The sequence below is a fragment of the Populus trichocarpa genome, chromosome 5 (genome assembly GCF_000002775.5).
Source record: "Populus trichocarpa isolate Nisqually-1 chromosome 5, P.trichocarpa_v4.1, whole genome shotgun sequence".
Taxonomy (NCBI): Eukaryota; Viridiplantae; Streptophyta; class Magnoliopsida; order Malpighiales; family Salicaceae; genus Populus; species Populus trichocarpa.
Genome location: NC_037289.2, coordinates 8,095,567 through 8,119,391, shown reverse-complemented (window position 1 = coordinate 8,119,391; position 23,825 = coordinate 8,095,567). Strand labels below are relative to the sequence as shown.

The window sequence follows — 23,825 nt, the reverse complement described above, 5'->3', positions numbered from 1 at the left end:
AATGTTACAGGTAGAGAGGACCCATTTCATTCACTCTCTCACCCCACTTGTAGATTACTTACCTGACAGTGACTCGAGGGGCTGGGCACAACTAACCTATTTGTTGTTAAGGGACCAGTGCTCCATTTCTGTAGATGCTGACAACCATAAATATCAGCCAGCCAGGAAGAGAGAGGGAGAGAGAGGTTCATGCCACCAGGTGGACCCTCCAAAACCCTTTTCTTCTACCAACTCAATCTAGAAGCGATTACTGCGAGGACACATTATCCACCCAGCGAAGTACTATAAAACATCCCCAACTCCACTTGAAGGCTAAGTTCCAAAGCACCGAAGCTCTCACATCCCAATGTACCAGGCAACACCAATATCCACTAACCAACATCAATCACTCTACAGTTGCTAACTCTCCTGCAAGCAAGCACAAAAACAGATGGGGAGATCTCCATGCTGTGAGAGAGCGCACACCAACAAAGGGGCATGGACTAGAGAAGAAGATAAGCGTCTCGTTGCTTATATCCAAGCTCATGGTGAGGGTTGCTGGAGGTCCCTGCCAAAATCAGCTGGCCTTCTTCGTTGTGGAAAGAGTTGCCGTCTTCGATGGATCAACTATCTACGCCCTGATCTTAAGCGTGGGAATTTTACTGAAGAAGAGGATGAGCTCATTATCAAACTCCACAGCCTCCTTGGTAATAAGTAAGGCTCTAATTCCTAAACCCGCCATATGTAGCTAGTTTTAATGGAAAAAACAGTAACAAAGTTTTTATTCTTCTGTCAAGGTGGTCTCTCATAGCGGGGAGGCTACCAGGAAGGACAGATAACGAGATCAAGAACTATTGGAATACCCATATAAGAAAAAAGCTGCTGAGCAGAGGAATTGACCCTTCGACTCATCGACCAATCAATGAATTAGCCATTGACAGCATGACCACCTCTCTCGGTGCAGTTCTGAAAGAAGGGATCACTTCTGGCTTTGGGTGCAAAAACCAGAAGAACCCAACTGGAGAAAAGTGTCAGGAATTGAATCTTGAGCTGAGGATATGCCCTCCCTATCAGCACCCAACTCAGTCAATGGAGAGCATAGGCAGGAAAATAATGTGTTTCTACTGCAGCTTAGGATTGAAAAACAGCAAGGATTGCAGTTGCAGTAATGACAGTGACGATTTCCTTGTTATGAAGAACGGTGCTCTGGATTACAGAAGGCAGAAAGCGAAGAGAGATTCTGAAGTCGGCTTATTTATTGTGAATAGATAAAGACAGATTTTTTATATGAAATCTCTTTTCTCAGCTTGAAAGCAATGATGCTCAAGCTTAATGACCTATGAAACTGTCCACCTAAGTCCATAAATTAAACAGCCAATCCCCCCTTCTGTTATCATCAACATTGTCAGTTTTTTGATGCAGATAGATTGTTTTATTTTTCTCCATCTTTCCTTATCTTCCCCTGTAAATTCCGATAGAAAAGAGAGATGATTATGGATAAGCAGTGAGAGGAGGACAATCAAAAGGAATCAGATGGAAGTGGGTAACCTATCCGAGTCATGCATAAAAGAAGAGAGAGAGAGAGAGAGAGAGACAGAAGGACGGCACATTGTTGATGGCTCAATATTCATTTAACGCATGCCTACCACCTACATAACAATTGTCCCAATACATCAAAAACAAAATTAGATTCTGTGAAATGTTTGTGATACGTTCTCTCTCTCTCTCTCTCTCTCTCTCTCGTCTTTATCAATCTTCAATGAGGACAATTTAGCCTACAATGTTAGTTGTACCTAGCTATACCAGTCCTTACATGTTCGAATGCAAGTTATACATGTGCAGTAGGGCACTAATCAATGTTAATTAGTTGACAACAGCCACGCTCTGAACATATATAGCAGGAGTAAACAAATATGGAACCAAGTAGTTATAATCCACAATCATCTTCAAAAAATCTGTACAGCCTGCTGGGAAACGGTAAATACCAACTCACACAAGATTACATCATACATGGCATTGACTGAGAAAAAGAGGACTTCCTTACACTTGCCATTTGTTACCAGCTACAACGCCCCAGAGCATGCTAGTAAAGAAGGGTGGGAAATGTTTATCAATGGAAAGATGGTAACAGGTCTGAAACCTCTGCTTTTCCTCCTAGTGTCTTCCCTCAATATAGCAATAGTGAAAAGAACAGTAACCTATTTATTGATGAAATAATATTTATGATGGAAAGACATTACTGGTACGATGGTTTCTGGATCGACCTCATTCTTTCACTGGTGTTTTAGATAGTTGGAATTTACGTGACAGTTATGGTAACTTGGAAGCTGGAGGACTTTCATATATAACACCGTAGACCTTGAGGGTTTTCATGTGATAGATAAGAAAGCAAGATAAGCAAACGGAAACTGAAGCATGCAACAAATGGCAAGTCACCATGAATCGAATCATCACTGTCATTACTCATGAGTCATGACTACAAATTTCTTGCACAGACCGACTTCCAAACAAAGAGGTCATTATTGCAATGACAATGACCAGGCTATTGCATTTGTTGCATAACCACAACTTCTATCCACAAGGAGAGCTTACCAAGACTATTCCCTGCATTAACAAATGGAAGAGATGCTTCTGGCCAAGCTACTAATTAGTAGAGGTCAGAAAGATTTTGATTAATCTACTAAGTCTGCTATCAAAAACTCAGGTCTCACATCTATAGAAAGACAACCAATTCTCTTAAATCGAGGCCGAACAAAGATACCTATCCCCTTTATTTTAGCAAGATATACAAAATTCATATAATAGCATGTAAACGCTGTAAATTCTAAAGCAAGATATAGAGTTCAAGATTGCTGAGACAAGCAGAACTCCATGCGAAGAGAATGATATCGATGATTAAGAAGGTAGAAATAAATTATTATTTTGTTGACATCTCTGTATTATACATCATATGAGGATGGACAATTTCCTATATCACATTAAAAATATTCGCCCATAATAGAATAAAGGCCATAAACCCATAAGCTAATAATAAAACAGAAACAGGGATTTATGTGGCTCAGCAAATATACCGAAGACTCCAAACATCAAAAACTCCATATCGCTTCCTGAAAACTATAATGCACGAAAACTGTCTGCTTTATCTAGTCTGGCAGTACCTGAACTTGATGATTCACCCATTGCATCGGGTGAAGCTGCTACATGGGATGATTCTCTCTTCAGAGAAGTTGGTAAACCTGAAATCTCCTGAAACATGAAAGACAAGAACAGCGTTTGATCAGATTCACTGCTTTTGTGCACTGACCACAGACCTAGCTAGAACATTTCTGATATGGTCCAGGGTTCGCATCAATTTCTTAGATAAACAAATTAAACATCTAGAACATACTAACCATACCAAAAACCTTCCCCTGATAATCTAAATCATTGAATTTGTGGAAATTACCAGTCAGATCCACTCATTCAATTGATGAGATTTTCCAAGAAGAAACATTAGGCAAAACTAGCACAAGTCATCTAGAAATTGCTCACAGCATCCTTTATTCATATGAACTTAAAGAATTATGGTTGCTAAGTTATTCCAACTAACCAGAAACCGGCTGTAGTGTATTACCTTCATTAAATGCAACCTCAAGCCAGCAGGTCGAACTTGATTTCCTATACATGCCATCACAAACTTTGAATACTGAAACAAGACATCAGCAGCAGCTTGCTTTTTCTCTTCAATCTGCAAAACATCATTACAATTAGACTTGAAATAAAGAAAGCAGCCAACAGCTGGGAAGATTTTAGGGATTATTCTACATTTCCAATATTGACACAATTACAAACGCAACTACATAAAAAAAAATTGTTATTAAGAAGCAGGAACACAAACGGCATTTTTTACAAATTCGACAAGGTATTCAACTTCCAGTAAAACAGACAGAGGTAACCTTAGGTTAAATAAAGGCAGCTTGCATCGATAATCTACACATATCTGCGCAGCTAGGGCACACTATTTTCCTCTGCTTTGTAATTTTGATTACAGATAAAGTAAACCAGCACTCCAACTACATATGTTCTAAACACGGAGCAGAAAGAGCATTATGTACGGCCATCAAACTACGCATCATGTTAGTAGACGAAATAAATCGGTAAAATTAAAGATTTTGACTTTCAGTCGACATAAAATCATTGAATTAACAAATTATTCGAAACCCTAACTGGAAACGGAACAGAGCCTAGATCATTAGGAAATTAATTAACATCAAAATCATAGATAATCAACTAATTTCTTAAAGTAAGAAGATGCATATAACAAGATAGATAAGCAGCCAAAGTTTTGGTATCATTTCGATCAGAATTCAAAGTACCTAATGATTAAGGAAAAGATAACTGATTTAGAGATAATCAAGAGATAAACATGAAATTAAATAGAAGTAGAGGGAAAAAAAAAGAGGAATCTGAAGCAGAGAAAAATACTGCGTACCTCATAATCTTCTTTCATGGCCTAAACCGTTGTGGGATGGGATTGATTGAGCAAGACGGTGTTAGTTTTGAAATTATACTTCTTTTTTGCTTTCTTAACGTTTACAATTTATAAATATTAATTCAGAGACCCTACAGACGTATTGGCCTATTAGCTCAGCTGGTTAGAGCGTCGTGCTAATAACGCGAAGGTCGCAGGTTCGAGACCTGCATGGGCCATTTTATTTTCATTTTTTTTGGCTTCAAGATTATGCTAAATTAAGACAACTTGCATTAAAAAAGAAAAACACTAGATATCTTGTTCACTGCTTTTACATATATTTATTTTAAGGTCTTTTTTTTATAGTAATTATATTTACAGTATTTTTATATAGGTAATTAATATGATTATTTCATGTGTATATTGAAAAACAAAACTTGTTACATCTAAATAACTTTATAGACAAAATATATCACCTAAATTTCATGAATGCCATTAAGATTGTAGTTTACGAATTATTTGTTTTTATCTTGTAGCGTCTTTTAAAATGCCTACACTATATGCTTTTTATATTTTATTTTTAATACTAAAAAGTAATAATTAATAATTAAATTTATTTAAATAATACATAATTTCAGTGAAGTTGAAATTAACTTATTAAACACTTTCAATATCTTTTAACTATGAGAATCGTGTCTTGTACCATTAATAAGATTATTATAATTGTTATTATGGTCATAATAGTTTAACAGTAGAAAAGGATCTACAATATTACATAAATATAAATAACTTAAATTATTACTGTAATAATAGTTGGTTTACAACTATAAAACTAATACAATACAAATATCAAAGAAATTATATCAATATAAAGTATAAAGGATAATTTACATTAACTATTAGTATTATTTACAAACACAAAAGTTATGTTACTTTTCAAAATCCAATTTTGCTTCATTAAATATAAAATAACAATTTACATCCACTAATGAGAAATTACTTTAAATTGAGCTAGCTAGTTAAAAATTAATTAAATTAACTATATATTATCGCAAAGATATCAGCTGTTTTGCCTCAATCAAACTGATCGTATAATGGAGATCGAAGAGTGGGAGAAGGAGAAGCTGACAATTCTGGATGAAAACTAGTGAGGACATACCTACAAACTTTAAGATTGGATATATATATATATATATTCTCGAGGATATGCTTACTTCATTAAAGATTTACTAAATTTTTTACCCGAATCTATCTGTATCTGCTACTTTTAAGACTACAAGAGTAAAACGTGAAGAAGATGAAGTGCTTTGTCGAGAGCATATATTGAATACTTTGATTAGTCGATTTTATGACATCTTCTCCAAATTAAAGTTGCCATAAGAAATTTGAGCTACTTTGGAGATACACTACAAGTAGGAAAAATTAGATTCTGATCGTTTTCTTGCTTAAAATTTTTTTTGAGTATGAGATTACTGACAATATATAAGTCAATCGTGGATCAAATCCATGGAATTCAACTGCTGATATCAAAACTTAGTGATTTAGATATCAAAGTTCCTGATTCACTTCAAGTGGAGGCTGCTTTATCAAAACTTCCTTCATCTTAGAATGAATATAGGAAGAAGATGTTGCATTCTACAGACAATTATACATTTGAACAATTTTAAACACACTTGCAAATTGAGGTTCAATCTCGTATGCGTGAATTGCAAGCAACAAATTCTAAAGTGAATTTGATTACTGAAACTGGTTTGACAATGACTCAAAACAATTTGAAAGTGCAAAAGAAAGAAAACAAATTCAAGAATAAATAAAATGCTAATAAGAAGCATAGAGTTTGTTTCCATTGTGAAAATAAAGAGTTCTATATAAAAGAGTGCAGATTCAAGAATTTCAACAAGAAAGGTGATTTTTTTAAAAGTGAATATGGTTGAAAAAGACGAAGTCAGGGAGTTAGTTGCCATGGTTTCAAACATTCAAATTAAAATGATTACCGAATTAAATATAGCAACTAATGTTGTAAAGATTTCGGATTGGTGGCTGGATTCTGGTGCAACAGTTCATGTTTGCAACAACAAAGCATGGTTCAAGACTTATGAAGAATTGAAAAAACCTAAAGAGGTCTTGATGGTCAACCATAATTCTGCCAAAGTTTTGGGAAAAAAAACTATTGAGTTGTACTTTACTTCTGGACAAAAATTATCTTTACTCAATGTATTTCATGTTCCTAAAATTAGAAAAAACCTTGTATCTGCTAGTCTCTTGAGCAAGAAAGAGTTCAAGATTGTTTTGGAGTCTGATAAGGTTATTGTAACTAAGAGTGAGATGTTTGTGGGAAAGGGTTATTCCTGTGATGATATGTTTAAGTTCAGTATTAATTAAATCAATATTATTTCTGCTTATATGGTTGAATCTACTTCTCTTCTTTGACATGTTAGATTAGGACATCTAAATTATAGATATTTGAAATATATGTGTAAGCATGATTATATTTCATATCAATATAATAATAATAACAAATGTGAAGTATGTATTCAAGCAAAGATGATAAAGAAGCCTTTTTCTAAAGTAGAAAGGAATTCTCAATTACTTGAGCTGGTCCATTCTGATATATTTGAAATAAATGGTATGTTAACAAGGAGTGGGAAAAGATATTTCATAATTTTCATTGATGATTATTTTCGTTTTACCTATATTTACTTGTTAAGAACTAAATATGAAGCCTTTGGAAAATTTAAGAAATTTAAGAAAATAGTAGAAAATCAAAAGGAAAGGTAAATTAAAGTTCTTAGAAGTGATAGAGATGAAGAATATATACTTTTCTAAGGAGTTTTCTATATTTTGTGAGAAAAATGGAATAATCCATCAAATGACCACACCCTATATACCACAACATAATGGACTTTGCTGAAAGGAAAAATAGGACCTTAGTGAATATGGTCAATGCCATGCTTTTGAATGCTAAATTACCAAATAATTTATGGGGTGAAGCCTTACTTACTATATGTTGCATTCATAATAGAATACTATCTAAAAAATTAAATATTTCTCCCTATGAAGCATGGAACGGTAGAAAACCAAATCTGAATTATTTTAAAGTGTGGGGGTGTGTAACTTTTTATAAAATTGTTAATCCTCAAAGAACAAAATTAGGATCCAGAGATCTTAATAGTGTTTTTATTGGTTATGCATAAAATTCAAAGGCTTATAGACTTTTGGATTTAAAAACTAATGTGATTGTTGAATCTATACATGTTGAATTTATCGAAAATCTTATTAAGGATTCTTCATCTTAAGTAAGCAAATCTACTCTTTTATTAATTTAAACATATTTTTAAAATGTTAATTTTTTTTGTATATAAAAATATTTTTATAGTATATATATTTTATTTGGGTGTTAATCAAAAAAAACTTTTAATACCCATAATTATATATAATCATATATAGTAACGTATGTGTATAACAACCACAACAACAATAATATCTAAAAACAACTTAATTTTCTAAAAAAGACGAACAGATAGTATCAAAGACAAGAAAAAGGTAATCTAGTAATGGATTGCATCTAATATAGAAATAATTTTGCCCAATGCGGATAGTATTATCAAACATTGAACTTGCTTAAAATCCCATACATGGCACCAAAGAAATCCATGCATTCTAGCCACGTATATGCACCAGCATTCTTAATTTCGGAAGTAGCTAGCACCAGTGACCAGATAAGAAATAAAATCTAGCAAGGTTCAATTGGTTTTAGGAATTACCATAACTGCTCTTCATAACCCTAATGTTTATTATCTATCCCTTTTTACACTACTTTTTAAGATTAGGATACCTCTAACCTTCTCCCTCTTTAATAAATGACTCTGGTAAAAGGTAGTATTTGGAAATGCACCTAAAATACTGTATAGTAATTTTTTTTATTGTTTTGATCTTCGGATGTTAAAAATAAATTTTAAAAAATATAAAAAAATTATTTTAATATATTTATATAAAAAAACACTTTGAAATTGTTTATTTATATAAAAACCGATATGTATTTATCTATTGTTGAGAGTGGCAACGTAATCTAATCAAATGATAAGAAAACTCATGCGGATAAGTAAAAAAAGAAGAAGCCTTCCATTGCTGGATAAAGTTTGAGTGAGAATATCACATTCATGCTCTTGTATAAATGCATGAAATTGAGCAGCCACAATTCTATAATATATATATTAAGCAGATTAATCTCAAGGTTTCTAAGCCCTTGTTTTAGTATTTCTAATGGAAGCCGTTGATGTGGTCATTGTAGGTGCAGGACCTGCTGGGCTCGCAACATCTGCATGCCTCAACCGTCTCTCCATCCCTAACATTGTCCTTGAAAGAGAGGATTGTTATGCCTCTCTGTGGCAAAAGAGGGCTTATGACCGTCTAAAGTTACACCTCGCGAAGGAATACTGTGAACTTCCCTTCATGCCTTTCCCATCTGATGCACCCACTTTTGTCCCTAGGAGGGGTTTCATTGATTACTTGCACAGCTATGTGTCTCATTTTAGGATTAATCCGCGATGCAATACGGCTGTTGAGTCTGCCTATCATGATGAAGAAAGTGGAAAGTGGCATATCAAGGCTAAGAAAGCAGATCTAAACGTGCATGAAGAATACGTCGCAAAGTTTCTTGTGGTCGCAACCGGTGAGAATAGTAAAGGGTTTATTCCTGAGGTGTCCGGGCTTGATAGTTTTGGTGGAGAGTTCATTCACTCAAGCAAGTACGAAAATAGCCAAAAATACAAGGGCAAAGCTGTATTAGTTGTTGGTTGTGGGAATTCAGGAATGGAGATTGCTTATGATTTGTCAAACTGGGGCGTCAAGACTTCGATCGTTGCTCGCAGTCCAGTGCATGTCCTCACCACAAATATTGTGTATATTGGTATGCGTTTGTTGAGCTATGGCGTCCCATGCAACATAGTGGACTTCATAGTTGTCTTACTAAGCAAGCTGCAGCATGGAGATATTTCAAATTACGGCTTTCCAAGACCCACAAGAGGACCGTTTTATATAAAACAAAGAGTCGGTCGAACCCCTACAATCGATGTTGGGGCTGTGGAAAAGATTAGAAGAAAAGAGGTTCAGGTAAATGTTAAATTTACGGACAAAACTAGCTCTTAATTAATTTCCATAACAGATGATCATTTTGTTGTATTTCAATGATGACACTAATTATGACCTCTAGGTATTTCCATCCATAAGAGGCATCCAAGGAAGCAAAATCGAGTTTGCCAATGGGGAAGTTAAACAATTTGATGCCATTATCTTCGCTACTGGCTACAAAAGTACCGTGAGACACTGGCTCAAGGTATTGCATTTATTTTTCAAAAATATGTTGACCGTACGTGTGCTCTAATCTTGGTTAATTAGCTTCTAAAAATGTCTTTCATCGTCGTTGCAGGGTGGCCAAGACCTTTTTGATGGAAGTGGAATGCCAAAACTCTGCTTCCCTAACATCTGGAAAGGAAAAAACGGCCTTTATTGTTCTGGGTTTGCTAGAAGAGGACTGTTTGGTATCTCAGTTGACTCGCAAAATATCGCAAAAGACATTGACTTGGCATTGAGAAGTGAACGAGTATTAATTGGAATTCCGGACGCTAGGGTTTGTTGAATCTTGCAATACCAATCATTGGCGTTGTAATGTTGTGTCGTTCTTCTTCTAAACTTTTGCCCCAATACACCGGTCATTTGGTAGGGAAGTACGTTTACTAAATTAACCTATATTTGGAGCTATAGTCTTCTGTTTTTTTTTACTATAAAATAAGATATGTTATGATTTTTTGTCTTTTAAAAAGCTCCAATATTCCGGGAGAATCCAAGTTGTTATGTCAAACTCTTCTGTCACAAATTAAGATAAATGCCCTTTTTGTTCACCGCGTCAATTTTGATAGTGTTTTTCTTTAAATTTTTCATATATTGTTATTACTTAAAATAGTTTTTTTCTTTATTTGTATTTTTATTTTTGATCTTATTTGTCGCGGATGACAATGGATATCCACAATATCGGATTCCTATACTATATTTGTATTCTATCAATTATTTAATTTGTCATTTTGATGTATATTTTCAACATAATAAAAAAGAATAAAAAATAAACAAAAAAATTGATGAGCGAAACAATAAGCATGAGAGAAATGAAGAATCAAAATGATGGAAGATTATACAAATGAGGAAAATAGAAATAAAGATTCAAACAAGATTGGAAAATAATTGTACAAAGAGAGATCTCATGGAGAAAATAATATAAAAATCTTTATGTTTTGATTTTTTTTTTTGGATAATCATCGAGAGTATATTGAAAAAGCCATAAAGCCAATAGCCAAAGTGAAATACAAGGATATGAAAAAAAAATAGACTTAGGAAACAAAGGAAAAAAAAATTAATCTACTATAGCAAACAACAAAGAAACTACCTAAGATTTCTTATTACATCACAATTTGATGCCATCAGAAGATCTTAAAAGGTCATTTTCTGTATAAGTGAAGTTTGAATCCAGAGAATGCAACCAAATAGCAACCCGATGAAAGATGGTGGAGAAACAATCAAATAAGTTTATAGTTCACTCCTCAAAAACAATTTTATTCCTCAACAATAGAGTATGTTTTGATTTTTTTTTGACAAAAACCCTAACACTATAAATAGAGAACAGATTAGCACATCAGGCTGGAGACACAAAAACACCCCATAGAAAAAAAGGTAAAAATCCTTATGCAAAAACACCAAAAAAAAAAAAGCAAAAGAAGTTCCGGTCGAAAAAAGATGTCAAACTAGATCAACCACCCTTCACCCCATTAGAATCCGAACAAAGCAGTGGCGAGAGTAACCATAACAACCAACACCTCACATTAGTCATCTCTCCTTCCTCGTAGATGAAGCACACTAGCTAGTACCAACCTCACTAATGACCAACAAGTAGAGAGAGAAAAGAGACTTATCAAAGCTTCCCGATATTGCTCGATGTCCCACCATGAACAACGATGAACCATACTGCTAGTGTAAAGAGGTAGATGAAGAGGTGGCACACCCGATCTAGTAGGTCACACACCCTTCCAGACATCAGAGTGTGTAACACATCACCCACAACCAACCTTGCTTCCAGCGTCTGTAAGACATATACCACCACTGATTCTGTTTTCCAAACTCGTAGAGCACGTGTTTGGCACACATCGCCATTTTTCCTTGTGTTTTTGTTCTTCATGACTTTAAGCTTAAAGATGTTATTTTTTCTTCCATTTATTATTTAGATCGATACTTATTTGAGTGATTTTCATATTTAAAGTGTTTTCAAGTCTGTGTGAAATTAATTATTATATGTGATTTTTTTTTCTTTGTATCATCATGTGTTGATTGTCTTTTAAAAAACAAAAACTATATTTTTTTTCAATGAATCAACCATATGGATGGTAAGATTCTTAAAAAGAGTCATGCCCTCTAGATATTGAGATTTTCTATTTTTTTTAAAAAAATAATTTTTATCCCTATTTTTTTTTTTATCAAATAACCAACATATGAATGGTAAGATCTTTAAAAAGATCTTGTCTTTGAAAGTTGGGTCTTTGTTTTTTTTTTTAATACAAATCATATAAATATTTTCTTTGTAATATCTAACCGTAAATATCACTCTTGTGATATATTTTTCTCTATCTTTGTGAGAGGATTTGGGCTAAGTCAAAATGACCATGTAAAGATCCACACTTTAAAGGTGAGGATTAGGCTTTATTGTAGGACATGGATCTCGAATTATTGTTTCAAGTATGGATAGTCTATCACCTTTAACAACAAACACACATATGAGTATTTTTTTTTTTAACATGGAAGCATCATATGAGTATTTTATTATTAAAACAAATGAAAGTAGCTTACCTTGTATAAGATATTTTAGAGTGATTTTAATATATATTTTTAGTGTAATTAGCCCTTTTATCTAAGAAACTCTAAAGATCAATTAGAGCTTCTAGTTACTATAAAACTAGATAGTGACTTTTTTTCTCATTTTACCCTATTAATCTTAACCAACTCGCTGAGATGACCCCTACCACATTCATTGCATAAAAAAATTAGATATTTATACTCAATTCATCAAGTTTTTAGTATCTATTATTCGAGTACTATTTATTATTCAATATAAAAAAAAAAAATTAATATTATATATTTGAGCTATTTGTGTGTGTGTGTGTGTGATATAAATGAATATGTTTTGGGTCGAGTTCGGATCAAGTTGAAGGTTAGGTTTGACAATATTCATATCCTATCTATTACGGATATGATAAAATAACTATCCAAGAAAATTTAGATCGTTGGTTCTGTATCTATTAGTTCAAGTTAAATTATCATCTTTATTATTTGTATGCTTTCCTTTCTTGCTTTTGTATTTGTTTTCTCTTCTTATTACTAGGATATCACTTTTCAATTATAACTCCATAGAAAGCAAATAAAAAATAAATATGAAACTCAATTTCTAATCAATCTAATATTGAAGGATGAAGTTGAGAAAAAAATAAATTAAAAAAAATGATCTAAGTCGACTCGAGTTATGAGACTGGAATAACTACATAGAAAATAAATCAAAATAAATTATAAAATTCAATACCCATTAAACTTAACATTAGAGAATGAAATTGGTGATTTTAATGAATCCTTTAGGCCATTAAAAATAAAGAAAGAAAATTTAATAATATATATTTCTCTTTCTATTTTTCAGTCCTTTCAAATAACATGTTTCATTAATACATTAATATGTGATAGTCTCTAAGCAATTCAATAATGTTTTTTTTTTTTTAATATATATGTTGATTCTTTCTATTATTTTTCTTATCTCTCTTTTAGTGTACTTTATTTTCTTTTTTACATCAGGAATTTCTCATTATTTATCCTTAAATGACATTTGATATCCTTTTATATTTTGTCTTTCTTTATACTTTTATTATTATCTTTTATTTGTATTTTCTTACTATAACATATAGTCCCCATACTACTATTATTTTTATTTTCTTTGTTGTTTATTATTGTCATTATTCATCATTATTCTCATCGTTCATTTTTTATTTTTCAATTAAATCTTTAGACATAACTAGATTGGTGCCCACAATACGTTGTAGGTCAGCTCTACTTTCACTTTCTAATGAAAGTGTGCTATCATTTGGCTCAATCGGTCGACCGGTTCATAATGGTCAGTGAAACTAGTTGACCGGTTCCAAAAATAACATGGAAAATCTTAAAAGTGTTAAAATCGAGGAGGTCTTGGCAAGATTTTTTATATCTAAAAATTTAAAGGTCTGCATAGCGACGCAATGGCTACTATAAGGAAAATAGCCTCTGGAAACTCTTGTAAAAATTTAAGTGCAACCCAATGATTGGATCAAAAGTAATGACCATTTTGATATGTTATTCTAGTATGTCGCGATTATACCTCTTCTTGGGCCTGCACCTATCTCATTGGTCTATAAATGCATCTGTTAGGTCATCTATGCAATCTATTTAGGGCAGATTCTTATTTAGTTATGGCAGACTCAAACCTGAATGCTCAGAATCACTTGTTATTACAAGCTCGAATATATCATTGACATTGAAAAACAGTGGACAACTACTGTGTGAATAATAACTTTTTGAAATTTTAATTGGAGTCTATTTTTTAGCGTAGAAGTTAGATAAAGATGTATATTTTGACTCATAAAACATATTTAGAAGAAAAGATTCATAAAATTATGGTTTTTATGGAAAATGGTGACCGATTTATACAACTGGATTCAACTTTCACCTTGTCATGCTTTAATGTGCGACAAGGTGAAAGCATGTTATTTCATCAAATCTTTTTCAAATGATGTTATTCTGTCAATATTTTATGTTTGTTGTGCTAATTTGACAAAAAAAAAAAAACCTTTCTATTTATCCTTCTTCTTTCTTCCTTATTCATCCTCTAGCTTCCTTTTTTACTTCATTTTCTTTATCACAACTAACCAATTTCTCTTTGACCTGCTCATGTGTCCATTGCTTCTTTGAACTCCCATTTAGTTTGTTTTTGTTTTCTCATTTTTAGTTTCCATTTTGACCATTTTTTCAAGATGGGTGAGATAGGGACAAAAACCTAGACTTCTTAGATAATTCACTTTCATCCTTAAATCTTCCTACTCCAGCTGCTACTTTAGATAATATGACTAGATGATTTTCTACTCTATGTTGTGGGTTGAATCATTTTCTTAATGTAAAAAAAATATCTAAGTGTTGTTAATGTATATTTTAGAAGAAGAAAATTAAATTATATAGGGATTTACCTGATATGACCTAGTTGACTTGACATATTCAAAGACAACCCGAATGATTGATAAAAATATAGTTTAACTTGAAAAAAATCATAACATTTTTTAAAAAATATTGAAAAAACAACATATTATATCAACTCGGATTAACTTGTTAAATCCGCTACTCAGATCATGAGACTCTGATAACCCTATAGAAAACAAATAAAAAAAAATTATTAAACTCAATTCTCAATCAACCTGATATTGAACGATGAAATTGAAAACAAAACTCAACTAAAAAAATAAGTCGAGTCAACTCGGGTTAACCAGTCAAACATGGGTCATAAGACCAGGATAACACCATATAAAGCAAATTGAAACAAATTATGAAACTCAATTCCCAATCAACTCAATATTGAAGAGAGAAATTAAAAAAAATATATAAAAACCACCCAAGTCAATCGACCAAACTCTTGACCCAAGTCATGATACCGAGATAACCTCATAGAATGCAAACCGAAATAAATTATGAAGCTTAATACCCAATTAACCTAATATTGAAGGATGAGATTAAAAAGAAATCAACTAAAAAAACAAAATAAACTTGAGTCAACTGGTCTAACCCACAACTTGAGTCATAAGACCGTGATAACCCTATAGAAAAAAAAATATAAATCTCAATTGCCAATCAATCTAATTTTGAAAGATTAAATTGTAAAAAAAATCATATAAAAAATGGATAAAAAATAACTCAAATCAACCCAGTTTAACTTGCAAAACCCGGGTCAGAAGACCAGAATAAGTCTATAGAAAGTGAATTGAAAAAAATTATAATGTTTGATTCCCAATTAACCTAATTTTAAAGGATGAAGTTGAAAAAAATAATTAAAAAATAGATAAAAAATGATCCAAGTCAACATTACTAACTCGTAAAACTAACGATCCAAGTCATAAGATTGTGATAGCTTAATAGAAAATAAATTAAAATAAATTATGAAACCTATACTCAATAAAGCTAATATTAAAAAATAAAATAAAAAAAATAAAAAAAATCATCAAAACCTTTGAATATCAAAAGTAATTGGCTTTTCACTAGTGAAACGCCAAACTCTTTTATTACATGTTAATAATAATTTTGATGACCTTTCTTTATATTTAGATCTTTCAAGCAGTTCTGAACCTTCACCTTCTAAAAGAAGAATCCAAGTCCTCAACCTCACCTACCCAACCAGATATAGAAAATAACCAACCTGGGATGACCTAAACTAATTCCATAGAGGGTAAAAGATGATCCTTTACAACTTCCCATATGACAACATTTTGATTTTCCCTCCTCTAAGAGCTGGTTTGCCATAAGATACTCTATCTAACCGGCTCGGAATCCACGAAGATTCCTTGGAAGCCGGATAATGTTTCTCACTTCCTCTGTTATGTTATGAGTTTATATAAATCTACCAGCTTCTACCTGCCCAACTCCCTCCAAATTCTTGGAGAGTTTTTCTGAGGAAAATTGATGGATCTGGTTTAGCAGTTCTATTTCAGCTGTGGTTGATGTTTTGGAAGGTGTTATGGAAATTGAAAGTAACCTAGACTACAAATTATCCAGTCCACTATTAAAGACAATGTTTGCAGAATTTACTCGATTGCTGCCTTCTGTTCTATCTGGACCAAAGTGACATCATTTCTTTAAGTTGGCAGGCATGGCGTACCTACTAGAAGTACATTATGGTGTTGTTTGTCGACATTTGTGCTTCATTTTCACCTTCCGAATTCTCTCATGTCCGACAAGGAACTCGACTAGTCATGTTCCTTTCAAACATGAGAACAACCAAATCTGATTGATTGGATGTTAATTCTAGTATCATCCTTTTGGTTTCTTGAATCAGAGAGACTAAGTATAGATCTTCATGTCATTTCTTTTTCTTTTTTTCGGAATTCTTAACTCTATAACTTGCATGCAATACAAAATCAAGGGCCTAAAACCGTGAGTTACAAGCTGTACAACTATTATGTTATTGCAAACAAGAACTCGAAAACGAAACAAAAACCCTTGATCTAAAAAACTACAAGGACAAAGGGGTAATATATACTTGTACATTTGACTAGCATGTTATATTGCTTTTATAGTGCTGCCATTCTGTGGTTAGCTTTTGCATGGCAAGTGACAAGAAAGGTTAGGTTGTTCTTTTAGTGAGTGATAGAATGGTGGAAACCATCAACTTGTAGTCAATTGGCTTTGTTAGATAAGCATCCATGCCAACCTCCAAGCATTTGGCTTCATCTGACGACATTGCGTGGGCTGTTAATGCAACAATGGGAATGTGGAAGCCAGTTCCTGCTTCTGATTTCCTTATGGCTTTTGTTGCTTCATAACCGTCCATCTTTGGCATCTGGCACAAAATCAATCAGAATTAGTTTATAGACTAAATTTAAGTGCATGATCAATGTTAGACAGAACAAATTTATCACTTTCTGTTATCATTTCTTACCTGACAGTCCATTAGGATCAAGTCATATGGTGGGGATTCCTGAATATCAGTTTGTAAACCTCTCTCTCCATCATCTCCAGGGGATTCCCTTTTGAGATCCTTTTCACTCAAAACGCAATTTAGAGCTTCTACTGCTTGCAGTCCATCTCCGACTGCAATAACTTTAGCCCCCATTTTTTCTAGCATGATGGTTGCAACTCTCTGAAGAACAGGAGTATCTTCTGCAAGCAGAATCCGTAAGCCATCAAGAGCCTTCTGTTGATTCCCTGCTTTGCTTGAATATGAATTGCCTTGTTCTTTATGACTACTGCTTTCTGAAATTCGTTCTTCGTGTTTAGAACTCTCATTTTGAGTTGCAGTTGAGAAGGGTGCTTGCTTGTTGCAGACTAGCATATCTTTTCCATATTGGGTACTTGGTAAATTGGGCCTAATTTGACATGGATCTTCTCTTGCTTCTGCATCAACATCAGCCAATTCAACTAAGCACTTCTTAAATGATTGGCACTGTGATTCAGTTGCGATCTTTTCTGTTTCCTTTTGTTTTTCTCTGAGATGAAATATGCTTGGAGAATTGGATTTGCCCATTTCAGCCGTATCAGATTCTTCAGAGCTGGCAGTGTCAAAATGAGTGGAATCAATCTCAAGACATTCATGCATGTCAATATCCTTCGTCGTAGCTCTTGTAGCATTCGAACTTTTCTTTTGATTCTCAAGATCTTTCTCCTTTATGACAGTTTCCAAAATGTGAATCATTTTGGCCTTGTAAAGCGGTTTATTAACCATCAGTAAATGCCCCTTCTTGCGAAGCTCCATCTTTATTGCATTTGAAGTATCATGATTGAGCATCCATGCAAACTTGGCTTTTCCAGAGAATTTATCGACGAAGTTAATTTGTTCCTTCCATATGTCTGTGCTCAAGTCAAGCAACCCTATATCAACAACTATGATGAATATAGGGTCCTTCATGTCTTCAATATTACGCACTTCAGATTTTAATGGTTCATTCAAAGAACAATTAACATCAAAGCCATTCTCACGTCTTCTGACATGAAAGAGTTTCCGAAGAACTTGTGTCAGTTCATTCCAATCAGAAACTCCTAAAGTGGCCAATCCAATTTTATGCAACCATTGGGACATAATAACTCTGCCCATGCTGCCATATAGTGCCAACAGAACCTACAATTACAGTTATGAAATATAAGCACGCAGGATTTGGTGATTGCTGAGGAGAGAGTAACAAGCCCGGGTGTTTTTTTAAAAAAATTATCTGTAAAATATCATCAAAACATTGACGAAGAAGAAGCTTACAATTTGTTTTTTAAAAAAGCAAGCTTACTCACCACGATATTTTGACTGGAAAAATCTACTTGGCATTGTAGGTCTGCACCATCTGCAGCTGCATTGAGAAGCAAGTATAGTCGCATTAGAGTTCCGGATCCATTCTTCTTCACAACCTTTATTTCTCCACCCATCTTGTTAACCTGTCCTCCCCAACAATTAGGAAAAGTTAAAGAAGTCAATCACAGTAAGCTGCTATAGACTTGGAAGCATAAAAAGGATTAGGATGGTAATTTTTCTCTTCAAAAATTCTGCAAGATATTAGTTAATAGCTGTACACGAGTACCTAAACATTACTAGGACCTTTATCTAATTAAGTTTTAGGCATGCAGCTGGTAGTCTAAAGATAATCTTTGCAGAGTCCGGGAATCTTTGTTTGTTTGTGTGCATATTTAATTTGATTTTCTGTTTAATGCTTCGGAATCTTATATGAATGTGGAGTTTACTCACCAAAGTTCTAACTATGCATAGTCCAAGACCAGTGCCGCCATGCCTGAAATGGAGAATTGTTAAAAACCAGAATATGTAAGAAATTCAGTTATGGATCTTAGATTTGCTTAATATATTCATATGCCTATTTTGGCAGTTCAACTATCAAGTATCAACTTCAATACAACTTAGGTAAAATATTCAATCGATGAATCAAACCAGTTGTGGCCAGTTAAAACTTGTTTCATCTACTTACAATCGAGTTGTTGATGGATCAGCTTGTTCAAAGCTTTCGAATACAGACTCCCATTTGCTTGGATCAATTCCTGCAGATACGCAGAAAAACATTGTTAGAAATACTACATAAATGGAAGAGATTTTTATATGGTTTCAGACATTTTTTGAGGTTCATACCGCAGCCTGTGTCATCAATTTCAAACCAAAGAATCGTTTTGTTGTCCTTCTTCCAGGCCTTCTTCGTATGATTCCCTTGTTGCCTCAGTTTTGGCTTAGGTGCACAGCGCATTTTCTTCTGATCTAGATGAAACCGTGCGTCATTATATGTATTGAAGTTCTCACACCAACCACGCAGAATAATGTGACCCGCTGAAAGTCATTTTTGAGAGTTAAGTTATGCAAGACGAAGTTGAATATACATTGTTATTTGATCATAATGAGATGAGTTTGTCCCTTGTTCAATTACAGTTTTCTGGTACGCATGATAAAATCTAGGAAAGTTAGCAGTGCAATTGTTGAACTTACTTGTCGTAAACTTTATAGAATTGCTTATCAGATTTGCAAATATTTGAACAACTCTGGCAGAGTCTCCTCGAACTAATTTCGGCATATCATCTGCATACAGAAAATGTAAATAGCAATGAACATCAGAAATAGAAAGAGGTTAATGATCATGTGATTGATACATGATAGTTAATGAACAGTGAAAATTATTAAGCACGTACCAGAGAGATCCAAAACAGCCTCAACATTGTGGTTAATGCACTGAACAGAGAACATGTCAATAAGTCCTTCAAGTTCCCTTCCCAAGTCAAACTCAGCATCTTCCAAAACCAATTTTCCAGATTCAACCTGTATAATTTCGAAATGGTTCGTGAAAATGACTTTCTGTGACTTATTGAGCATTGGATGTTCTGGTTTGTGTTGGTATAGCAACCATCTTAACATCTTTGTTACTGTTAGAAGTGTTCGCAATTGCTTGGCTATTGTTAGTATCTCACCTTGCTAAGATCCAGTATGTTGTTAAGAAGCCGGAGTAGAGCTGTGGAGCATTTTCTGATCTGCGTAACAGTTGCATATTGTTCATTTGTGAGACAATCATCACAGATAAGAATGTCCAGCAGGCCAATCACTGCAGCCATAGGAGTCCTCAATTCGTGACTGTAGTTCAAAAATGAAACGAATATTTACTTCCGTTAATGCTCAAGAACAAAAAACATCTTCAGGGTATTCAAACTTTGTGGAAGTCATCCAAATTTGAGGGGCCTAATTGAATATTTAAGCTCATAAACAGATTCCTATTGTGACAAGAAGTCATTTACCTCATGTTTGCCAGAAACTGACTTTTGTAGTTGTTTGATGCCTCTGCCCTTCTCCTTGCATCAAGATGGCTTATTAGTTCTGCTCTTAGTTTCATCTCCTTTGATACTCCATTAGTGAGAATCAAAATGCAGACACATCCAATGACTAGGATGCATAGAGATGCAGAAATGAGTATAACCAATGTTTTGAATGCTCTCTCATCTACCTTTCCCATTATATATCTTCTTGGAATGATGATCACCCCCACCTGTACAAATTGTAGTAGCTTGCTAAATGCTAAGACGAACAATAAGCATAAAATCAAATAAAATTAACAAGATCATTTTAGTCTGTTTTTCATTCTACTTGGGCATAATGAGGAATTTAAAAGAAATTCAATTCTATATAACATCAGTCGGGTTGATACTTACGATAGGGAGTCTCTTTAAATTTAGAAAAAACGAGTCGATGTAATATTGTTGGTTGCCAAGTTTTGCGTTCTCCACTTGAACAATTTGACCTGGAGTTAACTTGTTTCCATAGACTTTCTCCAGCCATCGAGCTCCCATTCTTATAATTGGTTCCTCAGTATCGACAGCCATTATAAGATTTGGTCTTGTTGTTGAGTTTGTTAGTAGAGGAGCATTTGTGGAAGTTGCCAGTAAATAACCCTCTTGAGAGGTCAAATATATGTATCCACTATGGACTTCAACAAGCTCTCTCATCAATTGGCCAACACTGTAGAGAGAAGTAGTAACACCTACAACGGCCACGATGCTTTTATTGGAAGCATCCCACACAGGCAATGCTGCTTGAAGCAGAGGTGAATCTGTATACTTGCTTACTGCCACATGCCATGAAGCCACACCATCAGGTACTTGTGAAAGGCCTGCGATATTGATAAGATCATCTGGTGGAATTGGACTTGCTTTCCCTTTCTTTTCACCTGAGATAGGATCAAGTGGTTCACGATACCAAATTGCTGAAAAGTTACTGTGGATGGATTGATCATCCCATGCTTGATGCGACGAGAACATGTTTGTATCATAAGGTCCCTTGGCATTGATTGAGTAGTTCACAAGATCAGAGTAGATGTAGAATGTGTTGTTACTCCTATGATCCCTGTGGAAAGCCTGGACAAAACCATTTCTATAATTTATGGTTATTGCATTGAGAGCTTTTCGGCTGGCAAACAGTGCCCATGTTATATCCCTCATCACTTCATACAGCTGTAGAAAAAACAGAAAGAAAGACAAGTTAAATACAACAATTCAAAATAATCCAGCGACTAATTCTATGATCAGATTTGGCAGCACTTTAAGATCATCATAAACACAACAACCTCCACTTGCTCTGCTTGATTGGTCGGCTTGCTGTACCGTCTGATTACATACTCTGATAGCTTAACCTGGGCTGCAGTTATTTCAGCTGTGGAATTCAAAATGTTCCACATTCTTAATATCGGGCGTTGCAGAATTTCATATCGAAGGCCAGAAGCTAAGGTATCCAACGACTTTTTTGTATAGCTTCTTGTGAAATGCCATGTTAGTATTGTTAGCAGACCAATCAAAATTGCGAGCATGGCCTGCAAAAGGTCATTAACAGAAAATTGACAACGTACTCATTGACCAAAACAGCAGTTTCTGGCATACAAAAAACTACTTCTCTGATTGCCAGTTCATAGTTTCTTACCATAATCATGTAACATAAACGAAGATTGAATATGAAGCAAGGATTTTGGAAGAGAAAGGCTTATCCAGTTGACATAGGCAATGAATTCCATTTCAATTTCACTTTCCAGTTCTTTATATAGCAAGGGTAGGATTAGAACCTGAGTCGTCATTACTTTCCCCATCTGGACTAAACAACCATTGCTAATTTATCCCATTTCTCCTAATGTTACTGAATTGATCAATAAACTTGATTGATTTTTTCATAATTCTGTGATGGAGGTTATAAGGAATACAACAGTACAAAGAAAGAGAGAGAATAGACCAACCATGATAGCCAGGCGAACTACAAAAACACTGTAGTAAGAGGAGAGACAGTGAGTGTTTCCATACTGGAACTCATCTTGTTCAACATCTCTATAGAAAATTCTTCTACCGTAAGGAGCTGTATTCTTTCTGCAAGAACTGGCGAAACCCAGAATTCTGGCACACACTTTCCTCAAAGGAGTTGCCATTATTGGTGTGTCAGTGCCTATAGTAGGTGAACAATCATTAGAACTAGCAGTACTAGAGTAGTTCCTACGATCTCCTTCCTCTGCCATATCTAAAAGAGCATAAAGTGTGATACATTAGCAAGAACTTATGCTTTGTCTTTGCATGAGAGACACAGAAGGAGGAGAGAGAGACTGTCAGTGTCTATGATTAATGGGGTGTGGTGTTCAATATGCTGTGGTACATGTGTCATTCCCCACCTCTTGAAGGTAAGGCACATTTTCTAAAGTGGGTTTTTATTCGGCGTCCACAACAACCTTGCCACCTATCTCAACTCTGTTCCTCTTTTTTGCCCTCGGTACATTCCAAACAGTAAAGTGGTCTGGTAATTTAAGCTTGAGGAGGGAAGAAAAATGGGTGAAACTCTTTGATAGATGTGGGAAAGCCAGTCATGTTTCTTGAGGTGAAAATTGCTTGTGTTGGAGAGGGTCAGCTTGGACCTAGAACATTTCATTCCATGCGTACAGCCTCTAAAACACCAAAGCACTTTATATATCTTCTTCTTTGAGGAAGGAAATAATGCCTCAAATTATGGGCACAGTTGAAGTTGAAGAACACTATCAACAGTGACAGAGGTGTGGCACATTCTTAAGGCCCGTAGTGCTCTTGACTTTTTGAGACTCAAATTTATATTTCTTTTTCAAATAGCTTTTGGATATCTCTAAACAAACATTTGGATTCAGATGGAAAACATTAAAAATACAACTGTTCTGGATTAGCATTGGAGCCAATATTGAAGGGTTCATACATGATAGTCACTGCTGTTACTGGAGGAGGATACAACCCAATTCATGCCAGAATTACTGGAGGAGGATAGAGACCGAAAGAGATGGCATCCTCGTACTTCACACCATTGACTCCTGGAATTGGTCCATTGTTGGAGAGTGGATTCGAGATTGAGCGCAGTGGAGTGGACTCGCCTCTTTCTACTGAGGTGACTAAATATTGCAGGCCCAAAAAAAAAAAAAAATACCAGACAGGAATAAAGTGCTATTTTGGTTTGGTTGAAAAGACCGTTTGTTGGTTTCTGCGGTGGAAAAATGTTGTGCCATTTTGGTTTAGTTGAAGAGACAGTTTTTGTTTACTTTTGCCGTGAAAAATATTTAAAAACAAA

The 23,825-nt window shown here is 34.3% G+C and overlaps 4 protein-coding genes and 1 non-coding gene across 6 annotated transcripts; 3 read left to right on the top strand and 2 right to left on the bottom strand.

Moving 5' to 3' along the window:
- The first annotated feature begins 197 nt into the window (after positions 1-197).
- On the top strand, positions 198-1,426 carry LOC18099174 (myb-related protein 308). Its single transcript, XM_006383023.3, has 2 exons — positions 198-693; positions 777-1,426. The coding sequence occupies exons 1-2, from the start codon at positions 431-433 to the stop codon at positions 1,249-1,251; spliced, it is 738 nt and encodes a 245-aa protein (XP_006383085.3). The 5' UTR covers positions 198-430; the 3' UTR covers positions 1,252-1,426.
- A 1,428-nt stretch (positions 1,427-2,854) lies between these two features.
- LOC18099173 (uncharacterized) lies at positions 2,855-4,576 on the bottom strand. The gene is made up of 3 exons (XM_006383021.3): positions 4,451-4,576; positions 3,593-3,706; positions 2,855-3,225 (listed from the first exon to the last, which is right to left on the bottom strand). Exons 1-3 carry the CDS (start codon positions 4,466-4,468, stop codon positions 3,094-3,096), a joined length of 264 nt encoding a protein of 87 aa, XP_006383083.1. The 5' UTR covers positions 4,469-4,576; the 3' UTR covers positions 2,855-3,093.
- An 18-nt stretch (positions 4,577-4,594) lies between these two features.
- On the top strand, positions 4,595-4,668 carry TRNAI-AAU (transfer RNA isoleucine (anticodon AAU)). The gene has a single exon. It is a non-coding gene; the product is annotated as a tRNA-Ile (tRNA).
- Positions 4,669-8,692: 4,024 nt separating this feature from the next.
- Positions 8,693-10,067, top strand: LOC18099172 (probable indole-3-pyruvate monooxygenase YUCCA11). The gene is made up of 3 exons (XM_006383020.1): positions 8,693-9,541; positions 9,642-9,764; positions 9,858-10,067. Exons 1-3 carry the CDS (start codon positions 8,693-8,695, stop codon positions 10,065-10,067), a joined length of 1,182 nt encoding a protein of 393 aa, XP_006383082.1.
- Positions 10,068-16,592: 6,525 nt separating this feature from the next.
- LOC18099171 (histidine kinase 1) lies at positions 16,593-23,202 on the bottom strand. 2 transcript variants are annotated; one of them, XM_006383019.3, is made up of 13 exons: positions 22,489-23,202; positions 21,832-22,074; positions 20,921-21,718; positions 20,510-20,757; positions 20,189-20,348; positions 19,913-20,039; positions 19,713-19,802; positions 19,365-19,556; positions 19,207-19,276; positions 18,972-19,014; positions 18,524-18,664; positions 17,184-18,359; positions 16,593-17,084 (listed from the first exon to the last, which is right to left on the bottom strand). In XM_006383019.3, exons 1-13 carry the CDS (start codon positions 22,759-22,761, stop codon positions 16,869-16,871), a joined length of 3,777 nt encoding a protein of 1,258 aa, XP_006383081.3. In that variant the 5' UTR covers positions 22,762-23,202; the 3' UTR covers positions 16,593-16,868. The 2 variants fall into 2 exon arrangements, with proteins under 2 accessions (XP_006383081.3, XP_052308809.1); XM_052452849.1 differs by lacking the exon at positions 21,832-22,074 and having other exon boundaries at positions 22,489-23,201.
- Between the last annotated feature and the right edge of the window lie 623 nt (positions 23,203-23,825).